Raw genomic sequence first — 26,513 nt, forward strand, 5'->3', positions numbered from 1 at the left:
TCCCTTGGACTGCAAAGAGACCCAACCAGTCCATCCTAAAGGAAATCAGTCCTGAATATTCATTGGAAGGACTGATGCTGAAGCTGAAGCTCTAATACTTTGGCTATCTGATGCGAAGAACTGACTCATTTGAAAAGACCCTGATGCTGGGTAAGATTGAAGGCGGGAGGAGGAGGGGATGACAGAGGATGAGATGGTTAGATGGCATCACCAATTCAATGGACATGAGTTTGAGTAAACTCTGGGAGTTGGTGATGGACAGGGAGGCCTGGCATACTGCAGTCCATGGGGTCACAAAGAGTCGGACACAACTGAGCTAAACCTGAACTGTCTATGTGTGCAGTCAGGAACTTTACATTTGGTGTCATTTAAAGGGTTAGATGGGGAAAGTCTCACACAGACCAGGTTTGTAAGTGAATCTTCAGAAGAAAATTGCAAGATGTGAATAACAGAACTACCAGACTGTCCATAAGCTTTCAAAGTACTATTTGTAAGCACTCAAAGACATATAAAACACTAATTTTCATGTCCTAAATATTTTACAGTAGTAACAATTTATATATATAATATATTACTGTAGATATATATCTAAAGATATAAATGTACTCATACCAAGCACATTAATTTTTACATATAGTTATTAATTAGTTCATGATACAAATTTAATGAGTTTTCTGTACTTTGGCTTTAATATCATTTTGCTTTAAAAGCATTTCTATGCTTTAGAGGATATGTGATTACTTGTTTTATTGGAAGAAAAATAAACATTTTTAAACCGCTTTTTCATCACTGTGGAATGTGGAAGTATCCAACAAAATAAATAGAAGATAATAAATGTTAAGTTCCTTCTTTTTCTTTGCAAAAACACAAACATGATATATTCTTGACCATGCTTCTCTTCTCTTCTCAGGTAAATTGCCCCCCTCCTTCCGATCCTGCCAATTCTGAATCATTAAAATGCATGTGTTTAGCTCTATTTTTGTATTCATTTACAACAGTCTTCTCCACTTGTTGTTCAGTTGCTAAGTTCAATAATCTACTATTCTTTCTTTGAGTGATTTGTCTCTCACACTTTGAGAAAATGCTAAGAAATATAACCATACTAAACAAAGTCTTAGAAATGAGCTCATCGTAATGAGCTCTTGGTATACAAAAGATGATTATCCTTCCCTGTTCATAGACATATCACGTCTTGTCCCGTCCTTTGACTGAGCAAACTCAATTCTTTCAAGTGGTTCTTTCTGCACTCCCTTTGACACATCACTCTTTTAAAAAAATGAAATAAATTATTTCATTTATTTACCTGACACTTTATAGTCTTGGAGAAGGAGAAGGCTAACCACTCCAGTATTCTGGCCTAGAGAATTCCCTGAACTGTATAGTCGGGACTCTTTGCAACCCCATGGACCGTAGCATACTGGGCTCCTCTGTCCTCCACTATCTCCCAGAGTTTGTTCAAATTCATGTCCATTCATATTTCATCAGCTTTACTCAAGCTTAAGGTTTTCATGTCAGCACACTACATTAGTTATCTATTGCTGTTATAAACAACCATACACTCAATGACTTAAAGCAACACCTGTTAATATTTATCATTTCACAGATAAATATTATGCAGAACCAGAGTATGGGCAGAGTGTAGTTGGTTGTCTGCTCAGAGTATTACAAAGTCAGAAACCAAAATATCAGCAGACTGCCTCCTCATCCAGAGCTCAGAGTCCTCTTGTAGTTGTAGCACTGGGATCCTTTCTTTTTTGCTGGCTATTGGGAAGGAATCATTCTCAGCTCCTAGAGATCACCTTTGGGTCTCATTCCTGTGGCACTCCGAGAACATGGCAACTTACTTCTTCAGAGTCAATGAGAGAATCTTACTCTAGTCTGCTATGATGGAGTCCAGTATAAAATGCAGCCTAATCACAAGAGTGACTGTACCATCATCTTTGCCATATAATACAGCTGAGTTAAGGGAGTGGCTATCCCATTTTATTAACAGATCTTGGGTCCTACGTACACCCAAGGGTAGAGGATTATACAAAAATGTGGGTACCATATATATCCACATCATAAACACCAAGCCCTTGTTCATGATTCTTAATTGTGCTTCTTTTTTTCCCCTCTCAAATTGAATATAGACTATTCCATTGAAGTTAATGATACTCTAATTCTGGCAGGTTAACAATCTTATCTTTCTTTCCATTAATATTAGTTTTATGAGGCCTGTGCTTTTCTGTGACAGCAGCATTTTCATTCTCAATCTGCCACCCATATTTTAATAAAATAAGAACACAATATATTGTGCAAATATTGCCAAACAGATTCTGATGCCAAATTAACTGTTGATGAACATGTGACCCTGCCTCATATTTCTCATCAACCGATGAATGACAGTCCTGAATTTTTTTAAATTATTGAATTAAAAAGTTATAGACCTGTGCATTCTCAAGTTATTTTACTGTTGAAGAATGCTATAAACTCTCAGGAAATCCCTAGGCATCTAACGGTGTTATTTAATATTTTTAAAATTTTATGCTATTTTAATATTTCAAAGAAAAATAATACATTGAAGATGTCTTTTCATTTCATTATATTTATACCTGTAGATCCGTAAAGGCTGCAGATTATTCCACTGTAGATTTACCTGTTCCCCTCCTTCAGAACACTTAGTGTTTTTAGTTTTTGCCACTACCAACTTTTTGTTAAACATCTTCATACATACATATCTATGTTCAATTGCTTGTGTTGATATATCTGTAGGACTGGTTCCTAGAAATAGAAACAAAGGTAGTTTACACTTCACACTTGATAGATACTGTTAAAAGCCTTGCAAATTTGCTCAGGATGTCTTTTTTTTCTATTTGAAGTTTTAAATTTTTATGTTTCCTTAATCTCTCTTTTCTGTTGTAGTTTCTGGCTTCTGTGTGATGCTTACAAAGGCCTTTCTCAATAAGATTAGGTCTTTATCTGGAATTTATTTTTGTATTTTTGAAATGAGACTTTTTTTTTTCAGTTGTAGAGTCAGTTGTCTCAACACCTTTTGTTGAATAGCCTACTCTTTCCATACTGATTTGAAAAGTGCTCTGTATCATCAGCTAAATGTCTGTGTGTTTTTTCTGGATTCTTTTCCTGTTCCACAATTCTATTGTTCTATTCCTATGTCAATATCAAAGTGTTTTAATGATTATAGATTTTAATATGTTTCTCCTACTGAGGTAGCAAACTCTCTCTAATTAGTTAGTTCTTCCTTTTCAAATGTATTTGCCTTTTCACTCATACATTTACTTTTCCAAATGAACTGTAGAAGCAAATCATCCCCCACTGCCAGGCAAAAACAAACAAAAGAATGTTTGTTGACATTTCATCTGGGATTATGATGAGTATATACATTATTTGGTGGAGAATCATCTTTCATACCCATTTCTAAGTTTTAGTTGTTTTATTGCTATTGCTAAGTCACTTCAGTCGTGTCCGACTCTGTGCAACCCCATAGGTGGCAGCCCACCAGGTTTCCCCGTCCCTGGGATTCTCCATTTCCTTCTCCAATACGTGAAAGTGAAGTCGCTCAGTCGTGTCCGACTCTTAGCGACCCTATGGACTGCAGCCTTCCAGGCTCCTCCATCCATGGGATTTTCCAGGCAAAAGTACTGGAGTGGGGTGCCATTATATAAAAGGCAAGTTTTATATATTGTTTTGGGACTTTTTTTTTTCACTTAAATATTATATGATTAATATCTTTCCGTGTTGTTGCTGTTTCTTTATATTTTTAACTCCTGTATAACTTTTACATTATTGAGTATGCCAAACGAATTTAGATTTTAGATTGGGTTTGGTACTAGGGTTCCATCTTTTCATTGAAGTATATTTGGTTTGTTAACTAAACTTTGCTATCAGTATCAGCACTACTATGAACATTCTTGAACGTATCTTATTCATTTGCAGCAGTTTCTTTTTGCTGTATTCCTAGGAGTGGAATTTTTGGGTCTTAGGGTGACTAATAATGCCAAACTATTTTCCACCAATAATGTGTATGAGAGATTCACATTATCCCTAATACTTGATATTGTCAGAATTTTAAATTTTAGTCTTGTAATGAAGAGCAAATGTTTGGTTTGCAAAACCTGATTGCCAGTGATACTGAATAGTTTTTGTAGGTTTATGGCTATATATGTTAATGCTTTGGTGAAATTATTTTTCTCTCTTGTTCATTTTTCTATTGAGTTGTTAGGATTTTTCTATTAATATGAAGAAATTCTCCACTGATCTCCCATAGCCTATTGGGCACCTACCAACCTGAGGAGTTCATGGTTCAGTGTCCTGTCTTTTTGCCTTTTCATGCTGTTCATGGGGTTCTCAAGGCAAGAATATTGAAGTTGTTGCCATTCCCTTCTCCAGTGGACCACATTTTGTCAGAACTCTCCACTATGACCCGTCCATCTTGGGTGGCCCTACAGGGCATGGCTCATAGTTTCATTGTGTTAGACAAGGCTGTGATCCATGTGATCAGTTTGGTTAGTTTTCTGTGATTGTGGTTTTCATTCTATCTGCCCTCTGATGGATAAGGATAAAAGCAAAACCAATACAATATTGTAAAGTAATTAGCCTCCAATTAAAATAAATAAATTTATATTGAAAAAAAAAAAAAAAAGGCTTATGGAAGCTTCCTGATGGGAGAGACTGGCTGAAGGGGAAACTGAGTATTGTTCTGATGGGCAGGCCCATTCTCAGTAAATGTTTAATCCAATTTTCTGTTGATAGGCGGGGCTGTGTTCCCTCCTTGTTGTTTGACCTGAGTCCAAACTATGGTGGAGGTAATGAAAATAACGGTGACTTCCTTCAAAAGTTCCCATGCACTGCAGCACTCAGTGCCCCCGACCCTGCAGCAGGCCACTGTAGACCCACGCCTCCGCCAGAGGCTCCTGGACACTCACGGGCAAGTCTGGGTCAGTCTCTTGTGGGGTCACTGCTCCTTTCTTCTGGGTCCTGGTGTGCACAAGGTTCTGTTTGTGCCCTGCAAGTGTCTGGTTTCCTCAGTGTGTCAAGGCTGTATGTTGTCACCCTGCTTATTTAACTTATATGCAGCGTACATCATGCAAAATGCCAGGCTGGATGAAGCACAAGCTGGAATCAAGATTGCTGGGAGAAATATCAATAACCTCAGATATGCAGATGACACCATCCTTATGGCAGAAAGTGAAGAAGAACTAAAGAGCCTCTTGATGAAAGTGAAAGAGGAGAGTGAAAAGGTTGGCTTAAAACTCAACATTCAGAAAATAAGATCATGGCATCTGGTCCCATAAATCATGGCAAACAGATGGGGAAACAATGGAAACGGTGAGAGACTTTATTTTCTTGGGTTTCAAAATAACTGCAGATGGTGACTGCAGCTGTGAAATGAAAAGAACCTTGCTCCTTGGTAGTAAAAGCTATGACCAACCTAGCATATTAAAAAGCAGAGACATTACTTTACCAACAAAGATCTGTCTGGTCAGAGCTATGGTTCTTCCAGTAGTCATGTACAGATGTGAGAGTTGGACTGTAAAGAAAACTGAGCACCGAAGAATTGATGCTTTTGAACTGTGGTGTTGGAGAAGACTCTTGAGAATCCCTTGGACTGCAAGAACATCAAACCAGTCAGTATTAAAGGAAATCAGTCCTGAATATTCATTGGAAGGACTGATGCTGAAGCTGAAACTCCAATACTTTGGCTACCTGATGTGAAGAACTGACTCCTTGGAAAAGACCCTGATGATGGAAAAGATTGAAGGTGGGAGAAGGGGATGACAGAGGATGAGATGGTTGGATGGCGTCACCAACTTGATGGACATGAGTTTGAGTAAACTGTGGGAGTTGGTGATGGACAGGGAAGCCTGGCATACTGCAGTCCATGGGGTCGCAAAGAGTCAGACGTGACTGAGCAACTGAACTGAACTGAACTGATGAAGAAGTTCTTTTTATGTTCTTGATAGTAACCCTTAACAGTTGTGTGTATTGTGAATATATTCTCAAGTTGTAACGTGTCCTTTCACTTTCTTTTTTTAAGATCATTGAATGAACAAAAGTTCATAATTTTGTGTAGACAAACTTATCAGTGTTTTAAAGTTAATATTTTGTGTTTACAAAATTATTTCCTACCCCAGGGCCTCAAGATAATTTTTCTTAGGAGTGTAAATTTTTGTTCTTGACTTTTAAGCTCTTACTCAAAGAGTTGATTTTTATGTTATATGTTTATGCTTTTTTCATATTGATAACTTTTACTTGCCATATTTATTGAATAGTCTTTCTTTTCCCTTGTGGATCTAACAGCACTCCTGTCTATCATATGTAAAGTTTGATATTTTTTCTGCAAATGTCTTAAAATTTTTATTAATCTTATCCCTAGTCTATAAGGGTTTTTTTAATGGAATCTTTTCTCTCTTTATTTTTCTAATTGGCAATTGCTGATACATAAAGAATTATATATTTTTATTTTCAGCATATATATATATATATCAAATACTGTATATTTATCTTTATCCTGATCATATTAATGAATCCTTGTATTTTTTTTCAATTAATTGTCTTGTCTCTTGTTGCCATCCTCACTAAAGAATACTATATCTTATCTTCTGCATATACTTATCAGTTTCTTTCTTTCTGATATTTATATCCCTTATTGCTTATCTTAACCACATTGTCTAAAACCTCTTACCAATAACATAAATAGACTCTGGTGAGCCTGCTGCTACTGCTGCTCACTCAGTCCTGTCCGACTCTTTAGTGACCCCATGGACTGCAGCCTACCAGGCTCCTCCGTCCATGGGATTTTCCAGGCACGAGTACTGGAGTGGGGTGCCATTGCGTTCTCTCTGGTGAGCCTACATCCTATTAAAAAAGTGCTGATTATAGATATCTTTATGTTAATCCCAACCTTAAAAACATGTTTTTAATGTTTTATGTTTGTATATAACAGAACCACTGATTTCTGTATGCTGCTGCTGCTGAGTCACTTCAGTAGTGTCCGACTCTGTGCGACCCCATAGACGGCAGCCCACCAGGTCCCCTGTCCCTGGGATTCTCAACACTGGAGTGGGTTGCCATTTCCTTCTCCGATGCATGAAAGTGAAAAGTGAAAGTGAAGTTGCTCAGTTGTGTCTGACTCTTAGCTACCCGATGGACTGTAGCCTACCAGGCTCCTCCATCCATGGGATTTTCTAGGCAAGAGTACTGGAATGGGTGCCATTGCATTCTCCAATTTCTATATATCTTTTTTTAAATTAAAGTTTTAGTCTATTCCAAATATTCTAAGATTATTTTCAGAATGGGTATTGGTTATTATCAGTTGCCTCTCAGCATCTTTTGTTTTGATTATTTGGTTATTATCTTTTATCTATCATCAGTTCAGTTCAGTCGCTCAGTCGTGTCCGACTCTTTGCGACCTCTTGAATCACAGCACGCCAGGCCTACCTGTCCATCACCAATTCCTGGAGTTCACTCAAACTCATGTCCATCGAATCGGTGATGCCATCCAGCCCTCTCATCCTCTGTCGTCCCCTTTTCCTCCTGCCCCCAATCCCTCCCAGCATCAGAGTCTTTTCCAATGAGTCAACTCTTCGCATGAGGTGGCCAAAGTACTGGAGTTTCAGCTTTAACATCATTCCTTCCAAAGAAATCCCAGGGCCGATCTCTTTCAGAATGGACTGGTTGGATCTCCTTCCAGTCCAAGGGACTCTCAGGAGTCTTCTCCAACACCACAGTTCAAATAATAACATATTATTAAAGTATTTATTTCTCCCACATCACAGATATAAAGCCAGGAGGACTAAATCCAGTATGTCGTTGGTAATATAAATATTGTCCTTTCTAGTACTCTCAAAACCCCTTAGACTATTTAAGTATTTGTTACTCAGCATACTGACCTCATGCTTATCCTTTTAGTCTGCTTATCTATTTTTATTTGATAAAACATCACTAATGAATTTCCCAAGAGATTTAAAGTTTTGTTATTTTTAAATTATCTACAGAAAAACCTGAGAATCTCTCTTCACAGTGACTAATAAATATATCACTGCTGAAACATGAGGATACATTTTGAGGAAAAAAAGACAGTGACTTATTACCATAGATTCCACACCATAGCCAAGTGATGTTATCTTTCTCTGAACTATGAATGATTCTGTTATAAATGGCTATAGGACTTGGACAAACCTTTGACTGTATTACTGTTGTTGAATTAAGTTCTTTCTATGGCAGCCACAAACCTCATGATCTTTTCAGCATAAGTGACTTTAATAAAACAGAGAAAATCAGAAAAGAGAGATTTGTGTTTGTAACTTTGTAATGTTTTTCTTAAAGATAGCCTGCAAATTGTACAAGCTTTCAGCCCCTCTACCTGCCCTAAGTTGGCCACTGGGTAGAATCCAAGAGTGGGGGGGAGGGGTTGTTTTCTCCAGAGTTGGGTTATTCCTTACCTAGTTTGCTGGCAATCTTTGACATTCCTTGGCTTGTAGAAGCATTACCTGGTCTCTGCCTTCATCTTCATATGGTGTTATCTCTGTTTGCAAGCTCCTGTGTCCTAATTTCTCAAATTTATAAGGATATCAACAATATTGGATTAAGCTGCACTGTAATGATCTCATATTAACCAGGTACATCAGCAGCAGCTGTATTCCAAATATGGTGCTGTCCTAAGATACTGGCAGTTAAGCCTTCATGAATTTTTGGGAGACACAATTCAAACCATGGGCTTTGTCCTCCCCTCCCTCTACCTGCCTTTTTGCAGCAGGTCTCCTGCCTCAGCTCTCTCAGTTCAGTTCAGTTCAATCGCTGTGTTATGTCAGACTCTTTGCAAACCCATGGACTGCAGCATACCAGGCTTCCCGTGTCCATCACCAACTCCCAGAGCTTGCTAAAACTCATGTCCATCCAGTCGATGTTGCCATCCAACCATCTCATCCTCTGTCGTCCCCTTCTCCTCCCACCTTCAATCATTTCCAGCATCAGAGTCTTTTCCAAGGAGTCAGTTCTCCACATCAGGTAGCCAAAGTATTGGAGCTTCAGCTTTAGCATTAGTCCTTCCAGTGAATATTCAGGACTGATTTCCTTTAATATTGACTAGTTTGATGTCCTTGTAGTCCAAGAGGCTCTCAAGTCTCCAACACCACAGTTCAAAAGCATCAATTCTTAGGCACTCAGCTTTCATTATGGTCCAACTCTCACATCCATACATGATTACTGGAAAAACCATTGCTTCGACTAGATGGACCATTGTTGGCAAAATATTGTCTCTTCTTTTTAATATGCTGTCTAGGTTGGTCATAGCTTTTCTTCCAAGGAGCAAGGGTCTTTTTATGGCTGCAGTCACCATCTGCAGTGAATTTGGAGCCCAAGAAAATAAAGTTTCTCACTGTTTCCATTGTTCCTCTATCTATTTGCCATGGAGTGATGGGACTGGATGCGGTGATCTTCGTTTTTTGAATATTGATTTTTAAGCCAGCTTTTTCACTCTCCTCTTTCATCAACAGGCTTTTATTGCCTTTTTGCTTTCTGCAATAAGGGTGGTGTCATCTGCATATCTGAGGTCATTGTTATTTCTCCTGGCAATCTTGATTCAACTTGTGCTTCATCCAGCCTTGCATTTCACATGATGTACTCTGCATATAAGCTAAATAAACAGGGTGACAATATACAGCCTTGATGTATTCCTTTCCCAATTTGGAATCAGTCCATTGTTCCATGTCTGGTTCTAACTACTTCTTGACCTTCCTACAGATTTCTCAGGAGGCAGGTCAGGTGGTCTGGTATTCCATCTCTTGAAGAATTTTTCACAGTTTATTGTGATCACACAATCAAAGGCTTTGGCATAGTCAATAAAGCAGAAGAGAAGGCGATGGCACCCCACTCCAGTACTCTTGCCTGGAAAATCCCATGGATGGAGGAGCCTGGTAGGCTACAGTCCATGGAGTGGCTAAGAGTTGGACACGACTGAGTGACTTGCATTGGAGAAGGAAATGGCAACCGACTCCAGTGTTCTTGCCTTGAGAATCCCAGGGACGGGGGAGCCTGGTGGGCTGCTGTCCGTGGGGTCGCACAGAGTTGGACATGACTGAAGTGACTTAGCAGCAGCAGCAGATGTTTTTCTGGAACTCTCTTGCTTTCTCTGTGATCCAACCCATGTTGGCAATTTGATCTCTGGTTCCTCTGCTTTTTCTAAACTCAGCTGTCTAACCTGGAATGAATGACTGCTCAGACACACCCAGTCTTTATAAGTGATTCTTTTGGTGCTTATTTGTTAGTGAAGGGAGGGGTGATAGATAAGCAGGGAAAGTACTCCTTGACTGACTCCAGTCTGACTTGACTGACTCCTTGACTCCAGCACTGACATTTTGGAAGATAATCTTGAATCCTTTTTGCCCTACGTAATCCACTCCACTGTTCTTGCCTGGAAAATCCCATGGACAGAGGAGGCTGGCAGGCTGCAGTTCATGGGGTTGCAAAAAGTTGGACAGGCTGAGCAACTGAGCATAAAGACTGAGATCATCAGGTAGCAGAGAGGCCATCTCCTAATAACCCTGAGGAGGCATCTGGCTCCAGTTGTATTGCGGTTTCTTTGAAATATAGAGATACTCAATCCACTTTGACTTTATTTTAAATGTGTGTGTCAGGGGTTGCAATAGGAATATCTTACTCAGTGTTCGTTTTCCAGGAGAGGGAGGGGAAGAACCATGACAGTCTGTGTACAAACTTAAATAAAGGAGTAGATTATTCAGGCAATTATAATCTAAAATGCCTTCAAATAATAATGTACTATCCTCTTACCTTTCTTTGGGTTGTACTTTTTTTTTTTTTTTTAATGTATTCTTCATTAGGGATCAGCTTAGTTTAAATGAGAAAGACATTAAAGATACTTAGTCTCCTTAAAGGAGAAGGCAATAGCACCCCACTCCAGTACTGTTGCCTGGAAAATCCCGTGGACGGAGGAGCCTGGTAGGCTGCAGTCCATGGGGTCGCTAAGAGTGGGACATGACTGAGCGACTTCACTTTCACTTTCCACTTTCATGCGTTGGAGAAGGAAATGGCAACCCACTCCAGTGTTCTTGCCTGGAGAATCCCAGGGACAGGGGAGCCTGGTGGGCTGCCGTCTATGGGGTCACACAGAGTTGGACACGACTGAAGAGACTTAGCAGTCTCCTTAAATCTGGGTAATAAAGGTGGACCATCAGAGAAGTATATAGACCATGAGCTTCTTAGGAACAATTTTGTTTTGTTTTCTGATTCATCTTTAGATGCCACAATTTTATGTGTTCCATTTTTGTATGAATGACCTCCCAGGTAGATAACAGTAAAGAAGTTCTGCCTTTTAAACTTAAGATCAAATGGAGCAATTTTTGCATATCTCTTGAACTGTTTTGTTCCAGTTCATTCTTTTACTAAAGCCCAATTTGCAACATATTCAAATGTTAACCAAAGGAAAATAAAGAGTTGATTGCAGTGTTTGTTTTCTGGGCATGTCTTTGTATGGCATTTTAACAATCCAAGTGAAAATAAATCTATTGAAATTTTTTGATAGTTATTGTTTTTAGTACCAAAAAAGATGTGAAACCGCTTGATTTTTTTTGAGTTGTAATAATATGTACACTCAATTATCATAATCATTATGTATCCATAATCATTAGTACCCATTAATTTTTAATAAGTACCACATGTCCAAAGTAAGGTTTTCTTTTAAGTCCACCAAATATTTTTCTTTTTCTCCAAGCATGTTAGATTCCCTAACTTGAAAAAATTACTTAATATGATGGATAAAAATTGACATGGTTTCCATTGTAAAAGTAGCAGTAGCAAATCTGTCAAGCACAGCATCAAACAGCCTCATTAAAATACCTGTAGGGTCAAATACCCATGTCACATATCCTGATCAGGCCTGGAAAAATATTTGCATTTATTGATTCATTTAACAAATATTGAGTACTTGCCCTGTGCCGAGTGTGCCAATGCACTAACTTTCCCTTTGTTAAAAGCTACATGTGAAAAACAAACAGGTTATCAGAAAGGTGGAAAGCAATAAAACAAATGTCTGCACTCTATGAATCCAAGCTGATCTTTTCATTCCTTCACTTTAGAAACTATGGGATCTGGCTTCCCGATTTTGTTGGGATCTTTGGATTACTACACAATTTGTTTACCCTTCTTGTGCTATCTCAGATCATTGAACAATATAAACAATTTTGCTTCCCACTTAATAACTGTTCACCTTTCAAACCTTTCCCAAAATATCTAAAAATTTTATAGAAAAAACTCTAATATGGAATGTAGTTAGGAGGGTCAGCTCTCGAAAAGGAATATCTAACTCCTGGCACCTCCCACCTCCAACCCCTTACTGACTGTGTGACTTTGTCAGTTCTCTCAATCTTTGTGGTGGTGGTTGTTGTTCCGGCACTAAGTCGTATCTGACTCTTCATGACCCCATGGACTGCAGCACACCAGGCTTCCCCCATCCTTCACTATCTTCTGGAGTTTGCTCAAATCCATGTCCATTGCATCAGTGATGCTGTCTAACCATCTCATCCTCTGATGCCCCCTTCTCCTTTTGCCTTCAATCTTTCCCAGCATTAGTCAAAGTGTAGTGAAAGTCGCAAAGTCTCAAAGGCGACCCTATGGACTGTAGCCCACCAGACTCCTCTGTCCATGGAGTTCTCCAGGCAAGAATACTGGAGTGAGTTGCCATTTCCTTCTCTAGGGGATCTTCCCAACCCAGTGATCAAACCTGCATCCCAGCATCAGTCTTTTCCAATGATTTGGCTTTTCGAATCAGGTGGCCGAAGTATTGGAGCTTCAGCTTTTCAGCATCAGTCCTTCCAATGAATTTCAGGGTTGATTTCCTTTAGGATTGACTGGTTTGATCTTCTTGCTTGCTCTCAACCTTAATTAGTTTTCTCTAAACCTTAGTTTCCCCAGGTATAAAATGGGGGAAATAGTACTACCACACAGGGTTGTTATGAGGAATAAATGAGATTAAAACTCTATTGACTGAAAAAAAATACACAGTATGAGAATTGTGAGTTAAGTTTTATTTAGGGGCCAAATGAGGACTATAGGATGTCAGTTAGCTCTGAGTAGAGTAACTGTGCTGAAGAGGTTGTGTGTGGTGGGGGGAGGAGGGGCAGAGTAAGTATATGTGTTAAGAATTCTAGTATTTTTTTAGATATGAAAAAATGGGCTCACAAAATCATCTCCTAAAAATAACTATCTGAAGGCCTGTTCCACACGTTTTTCCCCCTGCACAGAGTGCCTCATTCCTGATCTCCACCGTTCAGGGTGTGTTGAAGGTCAGCAGCTTGAAGTGACTAGTGATTTAAGTCTTGTAGAAGCAGATGGCAAATGCCAGTTTTCAGTTAGCATTTGCAAAGCACTTCATGTACTACCTTCAGTACCTTTTAAGCACACAATATATTTGATCTTTTATTGTTCATGATACAAATGTTCAAACTATTGCTGGTTCTAGAGATGTTACAGAAGATATGTTCACTTTACTTGCATAGCATCGATAATCTTAGATGTGTAGGCTTATCCTATCCGTCTACCCACTCACTCAGTAAATATTGAGGGTTTATTTGCTTGATACTGTGTTAAGTACTAAATAATAGACTCCAGGAATTGCTTTGAGTAAAATTAATTGTAAAGTTTAACTTTTTATTTTAAAGAAAATTAATTTAAGAATAATTATATGTTAGCTGCTTTCTGGATCTTTTTGAGAAAGAACTTTCTGTTCATTAACTACAGTTGTCACTTTATTTACATTTTTTTCCTTAAAATAATAGCTTTAGTGTTTAAGGAATCTAATTATCTTAATTCTATATAGTCATCAACTTCTCAAGCAAAATCTGCCGTTAGTCTTTGACACATTACTTTTAAGCTTCTGTTTGATAATAGTGTTACTACCTTTATTTAAAAAACTGCTTTACATTTTGACACCAGTTTTCACTGGAGGATATTACCTGTTTTAAATAATCATACAATAGGAATGCCTCTTACAATGTTAACATCCATATTTCTCTGTGGCTTCACATTTCAAAAGTGCTGCTTCCTAAATCCAAATGAATGAAAATTCAGCTTAGCTTCATTATTTCTTTGGCTTTAATTATAACATAATGTTTCTGAGAAGTGAAAACAATGCTTGAATGCATTCATTGATATATAACTTATAATATGTAAGTGATTTGAGGAACACATATACATATATATGTGTATATGTGGTACTATTTAAATGTATTGAACTGAAGATTTTGTAAAATTCAGCTCTGTTCCTCTTATAGTAAAACATCTCATCAAAATAAAAGGAAAAGTTATGGTTTGATATTCACTTTAGAGGCAAAAGGTTGTACATATCCAAAAGAATATCACGATGGAAATGCAGTCACTTTACTTATCCTTTAGTTACCTTTTTTGAAAACTAGTTATTTCTACTTCTAGTCCTTTATCACAACAGTGTATTGAATGTTAGTAAGTTCAGTAGTAATCCTTTAAAAATACAACAGACATTATTTTAATATGATGTAGACTCTTTCTTTGAATTAATTATATTTGCAGTCAGTACTTATGATTTCTCAGTCACCATTGCTTAAAGTCAGTTTATTTCTCAAAGACTTTGTATGATACCAAAATATAATATAGTAGATTTTGCACATAGAGGCAAATTTAATTTTATCCTTAAAATATCAACCTATATCAGTTTTAAATTTTCTGATTTTGATAGTTGTTCTGGATTATATAAGAGAATGTCCTTTGTTTTAGAAAATATACCCTGAAGCCATTGGCAGTAAAGGGCATAATGCCTCCAAGTACCCAAATAGTTTAGAAAAATGTCTATATAAAATAACAGTATATGCAGAAAGAATGATGAAGAGCACAGGTAACAAAATGTAAACAGTTGGTGAATCTAGATAAAAGGTATATAAGGGTAGGTGTACTCCACTTGCACCTTTTATGTAAGTTTTAAACTATATCAAAATGTAAAACTACCCCCCCGCCAAAAAAAAGACTGCCAACTTTGCCAACTTTAATTATCAATTTATAAAAAGATCTATTTTCGTGTATTACTTGCCTTTGCTCATTCTCTTTTCCTGTGTATAAGAACAGTAGAGTAGGGGAAAAGAGACTGAATCGGTAGTTTTTGTTTCTTCAAAAAAGATGGAAATCCTAGAAGAATTAGGAGGAAAACATGGTACCTGTAAAATTAGAAAATAACTGTCTTCTGCTGTACAATTTTAGATTTTCTGGTGTAGAAAGAGCAGATTATATGATACATCTTTTTGGATATCTTTTAAAATATTTTTGTATTTATTTTTGGCTGTACTGGCTCTTTTTGTTGAACGTGCTGTAGTTGTGAAGAGCAGAGGCTACACTCTAGTTACGGGCTTAGTTCTTCTGAGGCATGAGGGATCTTCTCCGAACAGGGACTGAACCTGTGTCCCCTGCACTGGCAGGAGGATTCTTAACCACTGGACCACCAGGTAAGTCCTGGATATCCTTTTAAGGTGTAAAGGTTCCCAGACATGAACTTGCAGGAGAATGTTCATGACAGCTTTAGTTATAATTTTAAAAAATGGAAAGAACCCAAATGGCTGTCAGCGGAATACTATCCAGCCATTAAAAACAATTAAGTAGTGACCCATGCTGCAGCATGAGCACAAGTAAATGAAAATCGGGCACAAACGCCACATTATGAATTCATTTATATGAAATGTCCACAATAGGAAAGTTCATAAAAATGAAACATAGATTAGTAGTTGCCTTAGGGGCCGAGAGGTTAGAAAGAATGGAAGTGAAAGTTGCTCAGTTGTGTCTGACTCTTTGTGACCCCATGGACCCCATTGAATTCTGCAGGCCAGAATACTGGAGCGGGTAGCCTTTCCCTTCTCCAGGGGATCTTCCCAACCTAGGGATCGAATCCAGGTCTCCCACATTGCAGGTGGATTCTTTACCAGGTAAGCCACAAGGGAAGCTCAAGAATACTGGAGTGGGTAGCCTATCCCTTTTCCCGGGGATCTTCCCAACCCAGGGATCACAGCTAGGTCTCCCACATTGCCAGTGGATTCTTTACCAGCTGAGCTATCAGGAAAGCCCAGAAAGAATGGAGAATGACTGCTAATGGACACAAGATTTCTTTTTGAGATGAGGAAATGTTCTGGAATTAAGTTGTAGTGATGGTTATACAACTTTGTGAAGATATTTAAAACCACTTTTAAAAGACTAATTTTATGGTATGTGACTTTTATTTCAATAAAGCTCTTATGTAAACAAAAGTAAGGCCTAATGAACTACTCCTGCCTCAAAGTCTTTCCATCTGAGTAAGAACAAGAGCCAAAGACCCTATAACTTTATATGATCTGGCTTCCTATTATTTCACAGACCTTGTCTTCTTTTATGAAGATGAGGGTCATTCCAATCTACCTGCACTGGTCTCCTGACTATTGTTACTTCTAGGCCTTTTTATTAGTTCTTCCCTCTTACTGGAAACCTAGCAACCTTTACTCAAAATTCAATCTCTCAGAGGTGCCCTCCTTGGCTACCTCTAAAATTTAGACCTCTCAAATATTACCTATTGCTGTTCTTTGCTTTACTATTCTCCTTAGCTCTATTCACCATCGAACACAATATATATTTTACTTTTTAATCTTATGTATTGTTTATCTCTTCCTCCCAGAACATAAATTCCATCAGGGCAGAGATCTTGCCCCTTTCATGCCACTACTGAATCCTAGGGCTTAGAACAGTGCTTGGCACTTACTCATCACTAATGTTGTCAAGTAGGTACATCTGAAAGTATAATAGGCAGCTATAAGGAAAATCAGGAATGTTAAGTAATTGAAGAGAGAGCTACATGTTTTATACTCTTTGTTTGAATAAAAATTGTTTCCTATAGGACTTTGAGACTAAGGAAATGAAATAACTTGTGTTCAGTGTCTTGAAAGTAAAATAAAAAGACAGTCATTCAGTTCTTAAAATGAAAATAAAACTTTTTTGACTAAGGCAAATAATTCTTTTATTTATTTTTCAATCATGGGGGTCTGGCAGACAACTATACATGCATTAGTTACTTTAAAAATATTGACTGAATTGACTGTGTAGCCCTAAATCAGGAGTCAGTAAACTATACCCACAGCTTGTTTTTTCTTTTTTTTTTTTTTCCATAAATAAAGTTATATTGGAATGCAGCCACGCCCTTTCATCCACATATTGTCTATGGCTGCTTTTGTGCTCTAACAGGCTTCCCAGGTGGCACCAGTGGTAAAGAACCCGCCTGCCAGTGCAGGTAGACGTAAGAGACCCAGGTTTGATCCCTGCATCAGGAAGATCCCCTGGAGAAGGGCATGGCAACCCACTCCAGTATTCTTGCCTAGAGAATCCCACGGACAGAGAAATTTGGCAGGCTGCAGTCCATAGGGTTGCACAGAGTCAGACACAATTGAAGAGACTTATCACTCACTTATGCACAGTAGAATTCAAATAGCTCTGAAGGAGACTGTATAGCCCACGAAGCGTAAAATGTTTACTGTCTGGCCCTCTATGGGAGAAGTTAGCTAACTCCTGCCTAAATTAGTCCTTGTAGGATATAGATTAGTGTAGTAGGGAACCTTGGCCAAATACTGAGAAGTTTAAATTTCATTTCTCTGACTACCTTTGTTGCCTTGAACAAGTTTTATGATCTTTGGTTTTCTCACCTGTGAAATGAGATAATACACATCTTACATTGTCATTTAAGAATTTTAAATGAGGTATCATGTAAAACACCTAGTGGAGTGTCTAGAAAGTACTTCAGTAAGTTATAGCCCAGTGAGCAGCACACGCATGCGCGTATGTGCGTGCGTGTGCACACACACACACACACACACACACAAACATAAATGCCCTCAAGTAGAAATTCTTTCAGTCACATTTTCCAGATACTTTCAGTATCTGGAAATTCCTTATTAGGAAAATAAGCAATAAAGTTAACAAATGCTGATTAATGTTGATTAAAGTCCTTAGTACACTTCAGGCACACAGTAAACCACCAAAATCTACAGGATTTGGTCATTTGTTGAAAAGACTGTAGTCAGGCATTATTTCTTAACTGTGAGCCCAACTTACAGTATTTCAAAGTCTTTGGCTCATATTTTAGGAAAATGTACAGTCCACTATAGAATGGTTACACTGTCAGGTAAATTTCATTGCTTTATCTGTAAGGAAAATTTTACATAAGGAGGACTAATTCAAATTATGTTTCTATTGTAAGCAAAGAAAAACAGTGTGATACTCTATATATTATGAGAAAATTTCAACCTAGAACTTTTTCTTAGGTGTCTCATATGCTAATTTTGTTTACAGAAGGTGAGTTTATAGTATTGGATTACTTTGATGATGCCTTTCTGTCTGTACAGCCTTTTCTTAATACATAAAAGACATTTTCCTTAACTAGATTCTGTTTCGGCTGTTAATTTGGAGACTAGTGGTATGGAACCTTACATCAGGAACATATGGGATCCTTTTGTATTAATCTATCTTTAGTATATAGGATCACAGTCTTACTTTCAGTAATATATCATACAATGAACATTTACTAATCATTCACTATATATAGGCATTAAAATTTTTTAATTAGTAGAACACAGTTTTTGCCTTCGAAAGGTATAGCAGAGGAAATAACTATCTAAACAAAATATTTCGGAAAAGTACTAGGAGTAATAACAGTACCTGTGTGGATGAGAAAGCTGTTAACTCTGCATTAAAGTGCCAAGGAAGACCTGGAGAGGTGATATTTGAGCTGAGCCTCAGTGGATTAGTTCGATGTCAAGTACGTATGGTTGAATGATACCTCACAGGAAGTATGAAACACAACAAAAATTTTTGAGCACCTACTGTGTGCCAGATAATGATTGTGTTAGAGATACACCAAAGAACAAAGAAGGTAGACTTTTTTCCCTGCGTTTGTTAGATTACTCCAAGTCAAACGTGAAGAGGTGTTGGAGAGATGTAAACGATACAGAATGGCTGAGCCAAGGAGAGTCTGAGGGCCACTACCAAGAAAAAAAAAAAAGCCATATCTCACCAGAGAGTTTGAACTTGATGCTCTAGGCCAATGATTTCAACCTGGGAGCTCCAGAAATACTGGTGTGTTATTAAGTTACCACAAAGGAATTATCAATCCATGCTTAGATGCTAAGCAAGCAAGACATTTCAATAAAAAAGTCTTTTATATGTATTTATTACTATTTTTCAATTTTATGTAGTTATTTCGAGTAACAAAATATAGATTTATTTAAACATTATGAATTCATATTACCCTCCCTCCCCCTTTTTTATGTTTTCTATTTTCTTAATCAATTGATGCCACTGCTAGAACAGCTTTTAAGTCACTGTCTGTCAAAATGACTAATTTTTAAAAAGAGATCCTGAAATATCCAGCCTGAGATCTCCTGCCAAAGTGGATGCTGTTGAAACTTTCAGAGCAGCCAACCAAAACTTCAGTAAATATTAAGTGAACCCTTCAGTGCCAGGCACTGCTCTAGCTGCCAGGGTTACAAAGCTGTGTCCTCAGGGAACTTACAAAGTGAATAAGAGTCCAGATGAAGAATAATGAAGTAAACGTGGGAAAGAGGGTATGGATTCAGAGTATATTGAGATAGTAATCCTTAAGCAGTAAGAATGCTCTCTGAAGGCAGATTGCTAGAATAGAAATAAAGAGTGGATTGTGGGGAACAGAGCTAATGTTTTGCTAATGCAGGGGAAAGCTCTGAGTGATTTTTTTTTTTTTTCACAGTAACAAACCCAATCAATCTCCAGAGAACAGGGATATTAGTGATTTATGGGTCTCTCAAAATACATCTTCTGCTTGATTTTTCTCTGCCTATTAATAAGGTATAAGCCTGTGAGATAATCCTAAATCAAACCATGTAGATTTGTAATGTAAATCACATAAAAAAAATCCATCTGGCTCTGAGTTCTTTGCGATGTCATTGTAAGTGCGACGGGAGTTGAAGGACAGTCGTTTGCTCCGTCCATGGCTCTCTGAATTTTTAGCCCAACAAGCTCACTTCTCTTACTTCTTTCAGGCTTCAGCCTTCTTTCCTTTACACACACACACACACACACACACACACACACGCACGCAAGCACACCCTTTTCTTTCTGGCTAAGAAAGACAAAGCTATTGACTACAAGCCCAGAGTTGCCCCCAAGTTCCGACCACCGGCTCAAATTCTTATGAAGTGGACTTGTAATATCCTTAATGTTGCTGTTGGCAGTCAGTTACAGATTCCATTATTGTCGATCAATGCAGTCGCCATGCGAGGTGGGGGGAGGGATGGAGGAGGAGCAGAAGAAAGGAGGGATGAGAGCTTCCTATTCACAGATTTATCAACCTGCCTTTGCTTGCAGGAAATCTTCGTCAAGGGGGCTGGGATGCTGTTGAAACAGCTAAAGCAGGAAAGGGTTAGGGGCTGCAGTTCTCTCGGCAGACTGAAAGGGAATTTGAAAACCTTTCTTCTCAGAACAAAACAAAATGCTGAATTTGTTCCTTTGCTTTTGTTTTTGTTTGATGATATGATTTACTTAACTGATTAGCTATTGTGCTGTCCAGTTATCTAAGCTGTCTCAGTGTAGGAACCTGTCTCTTTTTCTTTGAGTATCTTTGTTCTTTATTTTCCTTTTGCTCTCTCCTGACATTGAACACAAATTATTATTCAGTTTTATGCTGGCTTTTCTTTCAGGCTAAAGCTTAACACCAAGAGACTGAAGGACAGACCTTTCCTCCCTTCTCTTCTATCACCCTCTTTTAACCCTCTCTATGTTCTTCCCCCTCCCCCCGTTGCATTAGATTGGTGTCACAGAGACAGAATTCAGAGTGGAGGGAGGATCACAATTTCTCTCTCATTATTACTGCCTAGCCAGCAATTTAGGTGTAGACCCCCAAGAATTTAGTCTGTGTATCTTTCTTTTCCCGCTCCATCATTCAGTAATTGTGCTCTGTATGGAAAAGTTTTCTGGCTGGAGAATGAGTCTCCTTTCCCCCGGTGATGTGGCCGAGTGGTTGGATAGTAGCACGGAAGAGGAGAAGAGCCTTCTGTCATTTCTGGGTACGGTAGGGCTCTGCTTGTTCTTTTAACCCTTTGTTGTCTGAACTTCTCTTACTTTGGGGAGCATGATGCCCCCCCCACCCCCAAATTGTCTAAAACCCACTTTCGTATTTTTAAAAGGGGGAAGAGGAATTAACAGAATTTGTTTAAGTTGTTTGCTTTTCAAGTTTTGTTTCTGTCTGTAGAAATAGTGCCACCAACATTGGCTATGAGAAATAAGAGACAGTTTGCTTGGCTTTAACAAAGAGTGCCAGCTCCATGCAAGGCTTACCGTGGCATCTGGTCAGCTGTTTGTGGTATTTAGAGAACTTCTACCTGCCAAAATATATTGTTGTTTTACTATGCCTTTCAATACAGAGAGATGAGGCTTGCTTGTGAGCGTGGGAGTAGGCTTTGTGTGCAAGAAAAGCCAACATATGAATTGAGAAGTAGCTTTTATGCAAGGTTTGAAATATTTGTAATGTTCATATATAAGATTTCTACTGAGTATGTAAAAGAGAACACAAGAACCAACTATTACTTTAACTTTCCATTTACGGGTGCTTTCTAATAAATTTCTAAGTAAAGCAATTATTGGTTATGGTATTATTGATATAATAAATTCCTAGGAAAGTTAGGCTATAAATCCATTGCACTTAGATATCTTAAATTAATAGGAGAGCTTGATATTTATAAAAGTCATACTTGTGAATACTTTGCTAGATTAATAATTACCTTCAAATTTATCTTTTTTATAAATTTGATTAATTTCATGTTTCCCTAAATACTAGTATACCTTTATTATAAAGGGGCACAATTGATGGTGCTCTAATTTATTCCTCATGAGTATTCTCTGTGACCTGTGAAAAGTCTTCTGCCATTCCAGAAGATATCTCTATCTTATTTTACTTTCTTTTGTTATATTTAGCATACGTTTCTACTTTATTAACTCAATTAGGTTTTCAACTTTAAAATTCCACAAATGATTTCTTTTTTTATGCGGTTTAGATGTAAAGAATCATCTTAATCTTTTTTTTAATTCTACAAAGACTCAGTACATATATTTAGATATTAATCCTATTCTTAATTTGTTTATCATCGCCTCACTTATCTTGGGCATTTGGGTGACTTTAAGAAATGCATGTATCTCTTAACTCATTGCTCTGAAGCCTCTCTAAATCTACTTGCTTCACATTCCCTTCCCCCACACCCATTGAGAAATAGCAGTGAAGAAAAGCAAATATCAATATTCCTGAGTAAAACCAACCACTTAGACCCTACTGCATGGTGGGCAGGTAAAGCAGTCATCACTAAAGATCTTTCCTTTGCTCTTGCATGATATTTTTATGAATTCTGATTATCAATCCTCAAGATTAATTTCTTTCTTTTTTTTTTTTTTTTTGCCATTTCCCTGCTATGCCTAAAAAGGATTTGACCAAATAAATAGAGATGGTAAATAAAAAGTACTATAGTTTGTGCCCCCTCCCACCCCACTCCCATTCTTCTTTAACCACAGATGGTGATAATAAAGACAAAGGATATTAGGACATGTTTAGAAGAAAAGTAAAAATTCCTACAAATTATCCACCTATTGGAAGGAAACCTCCTAGACATATATAATAGGTGAAACACAAATAAATCAGAGTCGCGATTCTGCTCAAGGGCTGTAGCAAGAAGTTAGTGAGTGAGTGAGTAGATAGCTAAGTATCCCGTACTCTACTGTGGCAGGGCTGAGCCCTGGGTGACAGCCAGTCTTAGTTTAGGGACTGAAGCTCAGCCCTGACCACGGGTAGCAAACACCTCCATCTGTGGATAAATAGGCATTTATTAAAGTGGGAGCAAACTCTCTTTGATATAGCTTGGAATAACTTGCAACGAGTCATTTGCTAATGTAGTTACCATTAATGAAAATGTGCTTCTCCCAGTGAAGATGCCAAGAGAAAGCAATCTGCTTTATGGTGAATCTAGGATAAGTGGAACTGAAAGGGACATTGAATCAGATAACCAACGCAACTGTCTTTCTTTACCTAAGGAATTTTATGGCAGATTTCCCTCTAGGAGAGAAGATGAAAGAAAAGCACTCAGTGCTGGTCAGGGTTCAGCCACTACTTCCTCTCTGCACAATAGCTACTCAACTGATGTTCAGGCCTTCCTATTAATTTAGTGCACTGCTTGTTTGATGAAACTTAAGAAACCGTGCCCTCTTCATTAGCCTATTTAAGAATTCCGTGGCTCCCTCATCACCTGTCAGATAAAACTCCTTACTTTAGAAATTATTCTGGCCCTTCCACCTCACATCCCAGTATTCCTTTTGGCATTGCTAAGTCAGAGTTAGGGAGGACCCTTCATTCTACCAAATTGATTAATTTTCTCTATCTGGGACAAACCTTGCCCTTTGTAATCTTTGCATGTGCTGTTTCTTCTGTTAATATCATCTGTGTTCCTTCATCCAAACTGAACTTTCCAAACCCTACCCCTATTTCAAATCTTGCTCATAAACAAGATACTGTGTTAGGTACTGTGGCTGGATACAAAGAAGTAGAAGATAGAACTGCTGAGAAGCATAGAGTTTGGTTGGGGAGAAAACATGAACTATGTACAATTAAGTGAGAAAGAATTAATAATTCAAGACAACAATGGAGAAAATAAAATAAGGCAGTACCTGATTGTAAGATGATTTATCTAGGAAAAAATTGCTTTGAGCCTTTGAAGAATAAAGGCATCATTTTTGGCTAGTGATACTGAAGATCAACTTATAGAGATAGGTTTTAATCTGAATCTTCAAAGATAGAATGTATTTTTATGGAAATGGTGGAGTTTGCTGTATGAAGGGAGTGTCATGAGGAATATTAAATTATATTCATGTCTAAATAGTAAACTGATACGAAAGGAATGAAAAGTTCATTTGAAGAAGTGTTGAGAAATAATACTTGAAGGATATTTGGTGGCTCACTGTTCAGGATCTTTCATCACAGGCTAATTAGTGACAGCGTTAATCCTGAAAGCAATTGAGAAGAATTAAGATTCTTGAACAAGAAAAAAATATGGTCAAGATAATTTTTTTAGGAAGACATATCTGAAAGTGTCACATTGGGGGAATAACCTTGAAGCAGTTAAACCTCTTTGAAAGCTATGACAGTAGTCCAGATATGAAATAAGTGCTTCTATTGTAACATTTAACTCTCCATATTATAATTATGTGTTTCCTTATTTATTATTAATCTAGACTGTGAATGCCTTCACATCAGGGGCTCAATTCTCTGTCTTTTCAGTACCCAGGTACACTTCAGATACCCATGAATATTTGCACAGTTCAGATGAATAATTGAGATGAGAAGACAGAGAGATTACAAAGGATCGATCAGAATTTATGACTGATCTGAGGAATGGGAAACAAAATGAATCAAAGACTGTTTTTGAAGCTGGAAGGATGGTGGTACTACTAAGAACAGAGAAGTTGGAAAAGGGAGTCAGTTTTTAAGGAGAGAGGGTGATTTCTATTTGATGTATTGAGTTTGAGAGAACTGGTATACATCTGGATAGAAATATAGTTCTGATGATTGGAAATGAAGTCACAGGTAGAGAGTGGTGTTTGGGAGCCACCAGAGAAAAGAAAGACTGTTGAAGGAATTGTAGGTGATGTACTATTGAGAGACTGTCGAGAAAAAGTAGAGAGCAGGAACTGAATCTTGAAGAACGCCAAAGATGGGGGTAATAGGGTGGGTAGAGAAAGAGGAGATACAGAACAGTCGTAATGGTTGGGGAAAAGCCAGCCAGGATGGTGTGTTATTGCAAGTGGCTCAGCGGTAAAGAATACATGGGTTCAATCCCTGGGTCGGGAAGATCCCCTGGAGAAGGAAATGGCAACCCCCATTCCATTTTCTTACCTGAGAAACACCATGGACAGAGGAGCCTGGCAGGCTACAGTCCATGGGGTCACAAAAGAGTCAGACATGACTTTAGAGACTAAACAACAACAAAAAAACAAAATCAAGATAGAAAAGGTCAACAGTGCGGTCAGTAGTGTCATTGGTTACAAAAGCCCAAGAAAAGTCAGAATATACACTGGATTGGACATTAGGAGACTTTTGATAACCTGTGAAGGTATCAGTGGTATTTGATTCATTAGAACTGAGGGAGAAGAAGTCAGATTTTATAATATTGAGAAAGATAGAAGATGGTGAGACAGTGAGTTCAGTTCGGTCGCTCAGTCGTGTCCAACTCCTTGCAACCCCATGGACTGCAGCACGCCAGGCCTCCCTGTCCATCACCAACTCCCAGAGCTTGCTCAAACTCATGTTCATTGAGTTGGTGTTGCCATCCAACCATCTCATCCTCTGTTGTTCCCTTCTCCTCCTGCCTTCAATCTTTGCCAGCATCAGGGTCTTTTCCAGTGAGTCAGTTCTTCGCATCAGGTGGCCAAAGTATTGGAGTTTCAGCTTCAACATCAGTCCTTCAAATGAATATTCAGGACTGATTTCCTTTAGGATGGACTGGTTGGATCTCCTTGCCACCCAAGGGACTCGACAGAGACAGGTTAAGTCTGTTGTCTGGAGAAACCTTTGACTGACACAAAGAAAAAGGTCTTTTAAAATTAGGGAGACTTGTGCATCTTCTTAGATAGAGGAGAGAGCTAAGATACTGAACTTACAAGTAAGTATCTGTTGAAACAAACATTTTAAACTGAACAGCTGAACTCTCCACTCTGGAGGGAAAGAAAATTCCCAGGAAGAGAACAAAAGATAACAACTAAAAATCCAGGTAGTGAATTGCCCTGGGGGCATTTGCCTGACTCAGAATTCCTGAAAGTTAAGTTTTAATGGTCACAAGATAGGAGATAGGTTTAGGAACTGAAGTGAGGAATTAGAACTGAACGCCCCACCCCATTGTCCCTCATAGGACGAGTTCCTTGAAGAATGAACATGGAAATTTAAAAATCTGCTCTCAGACAAAAATTGACAGATCTTATTTATCTTAGTCTGGACTGTTGAGAGAGGAGGACAAAAATCCCCTGGGAATTCATAACCACTGTTGTGATAAGGTAAAACTAAAATAGTGGACAATAGTAGTTATGTCAGAGATAGGAAGGGGTGATTGAAATTGAAGTATTTTAAGATCTTTGAATTATTCAAGAGAAGGTGAGAAATCAGAACTAGCTCTAGGCTTTAGGTACACATGTTAAAATGTTAACGACAACTATTAAAAGAGTAAAAATAGAGTGTATAGCTTCAAAAGCTGTGGAGGGGAAAATGAACTTTAAAAACTTGGTCATTCTGAGAAATAGAAAAACAAAAAGCATAGAAATACAGTAACTAGAAAAAATAAGATGGTAAAAATAAAATCCAACTATATCAGAAAACACAATATATGAAAATGTTAAGAGCAAGGTAGGTTAGACTTCATCTTTGTTTTTAATGCTGTGAATAAGAGAGGCGTTAGTGGGAC

General features: G+C 38.0%; 1 protein-coding gene across 10 annotated transcripts in view; it reads left to right on the forward strand.

The window, feature by feature from the left end:
• Positions 1-26,513, forward strand: part of RASAL2 (RAS protein activator like 2) — a 397,250-nt gene that overhangs the window by 255,457 nt on the left and 115,280 nt on the right. Inside the window, exon 1 of one of the 10 annotated variants that reach the window (XM_027565433.1) lies at positions 20,136-21,089. The exons of 8 other annotated variants lie outside the window; for them this stretch is intronic. In XM_027565433.1, coding sequence (XP_027421234.1) covers positions 20,984-21,089 — 106 coding nt within the window. In that variant the 5' untranslated portion in view covers positions 20,136-20,983. Of the gene's footprint in view, positions 1-20,135; positions 21,090-26,513 lie in introns of those variants that run through there. One more of the 10 variants, XM_027565434.1, reaches the window with a different exon arrangement.

This window comes from Bos indicus x Bos taurus, chromosome 16, assembly GCF_003369695.1.
Source record: "Bos indicus x Bos taurus breed Angus x Brahman F1 hybrid chromosome 16, Bos_hybrid_MaternalHap_v2.0, whole genome shotgun sequence".
NCBI classification, from domain to species: domain Eukaryota; kingdom Metazoa; phylum Chordata; class Mammalia; order Artiodactyla; family Bovidae; genus Bos; species Bos indicus x Bos taurus.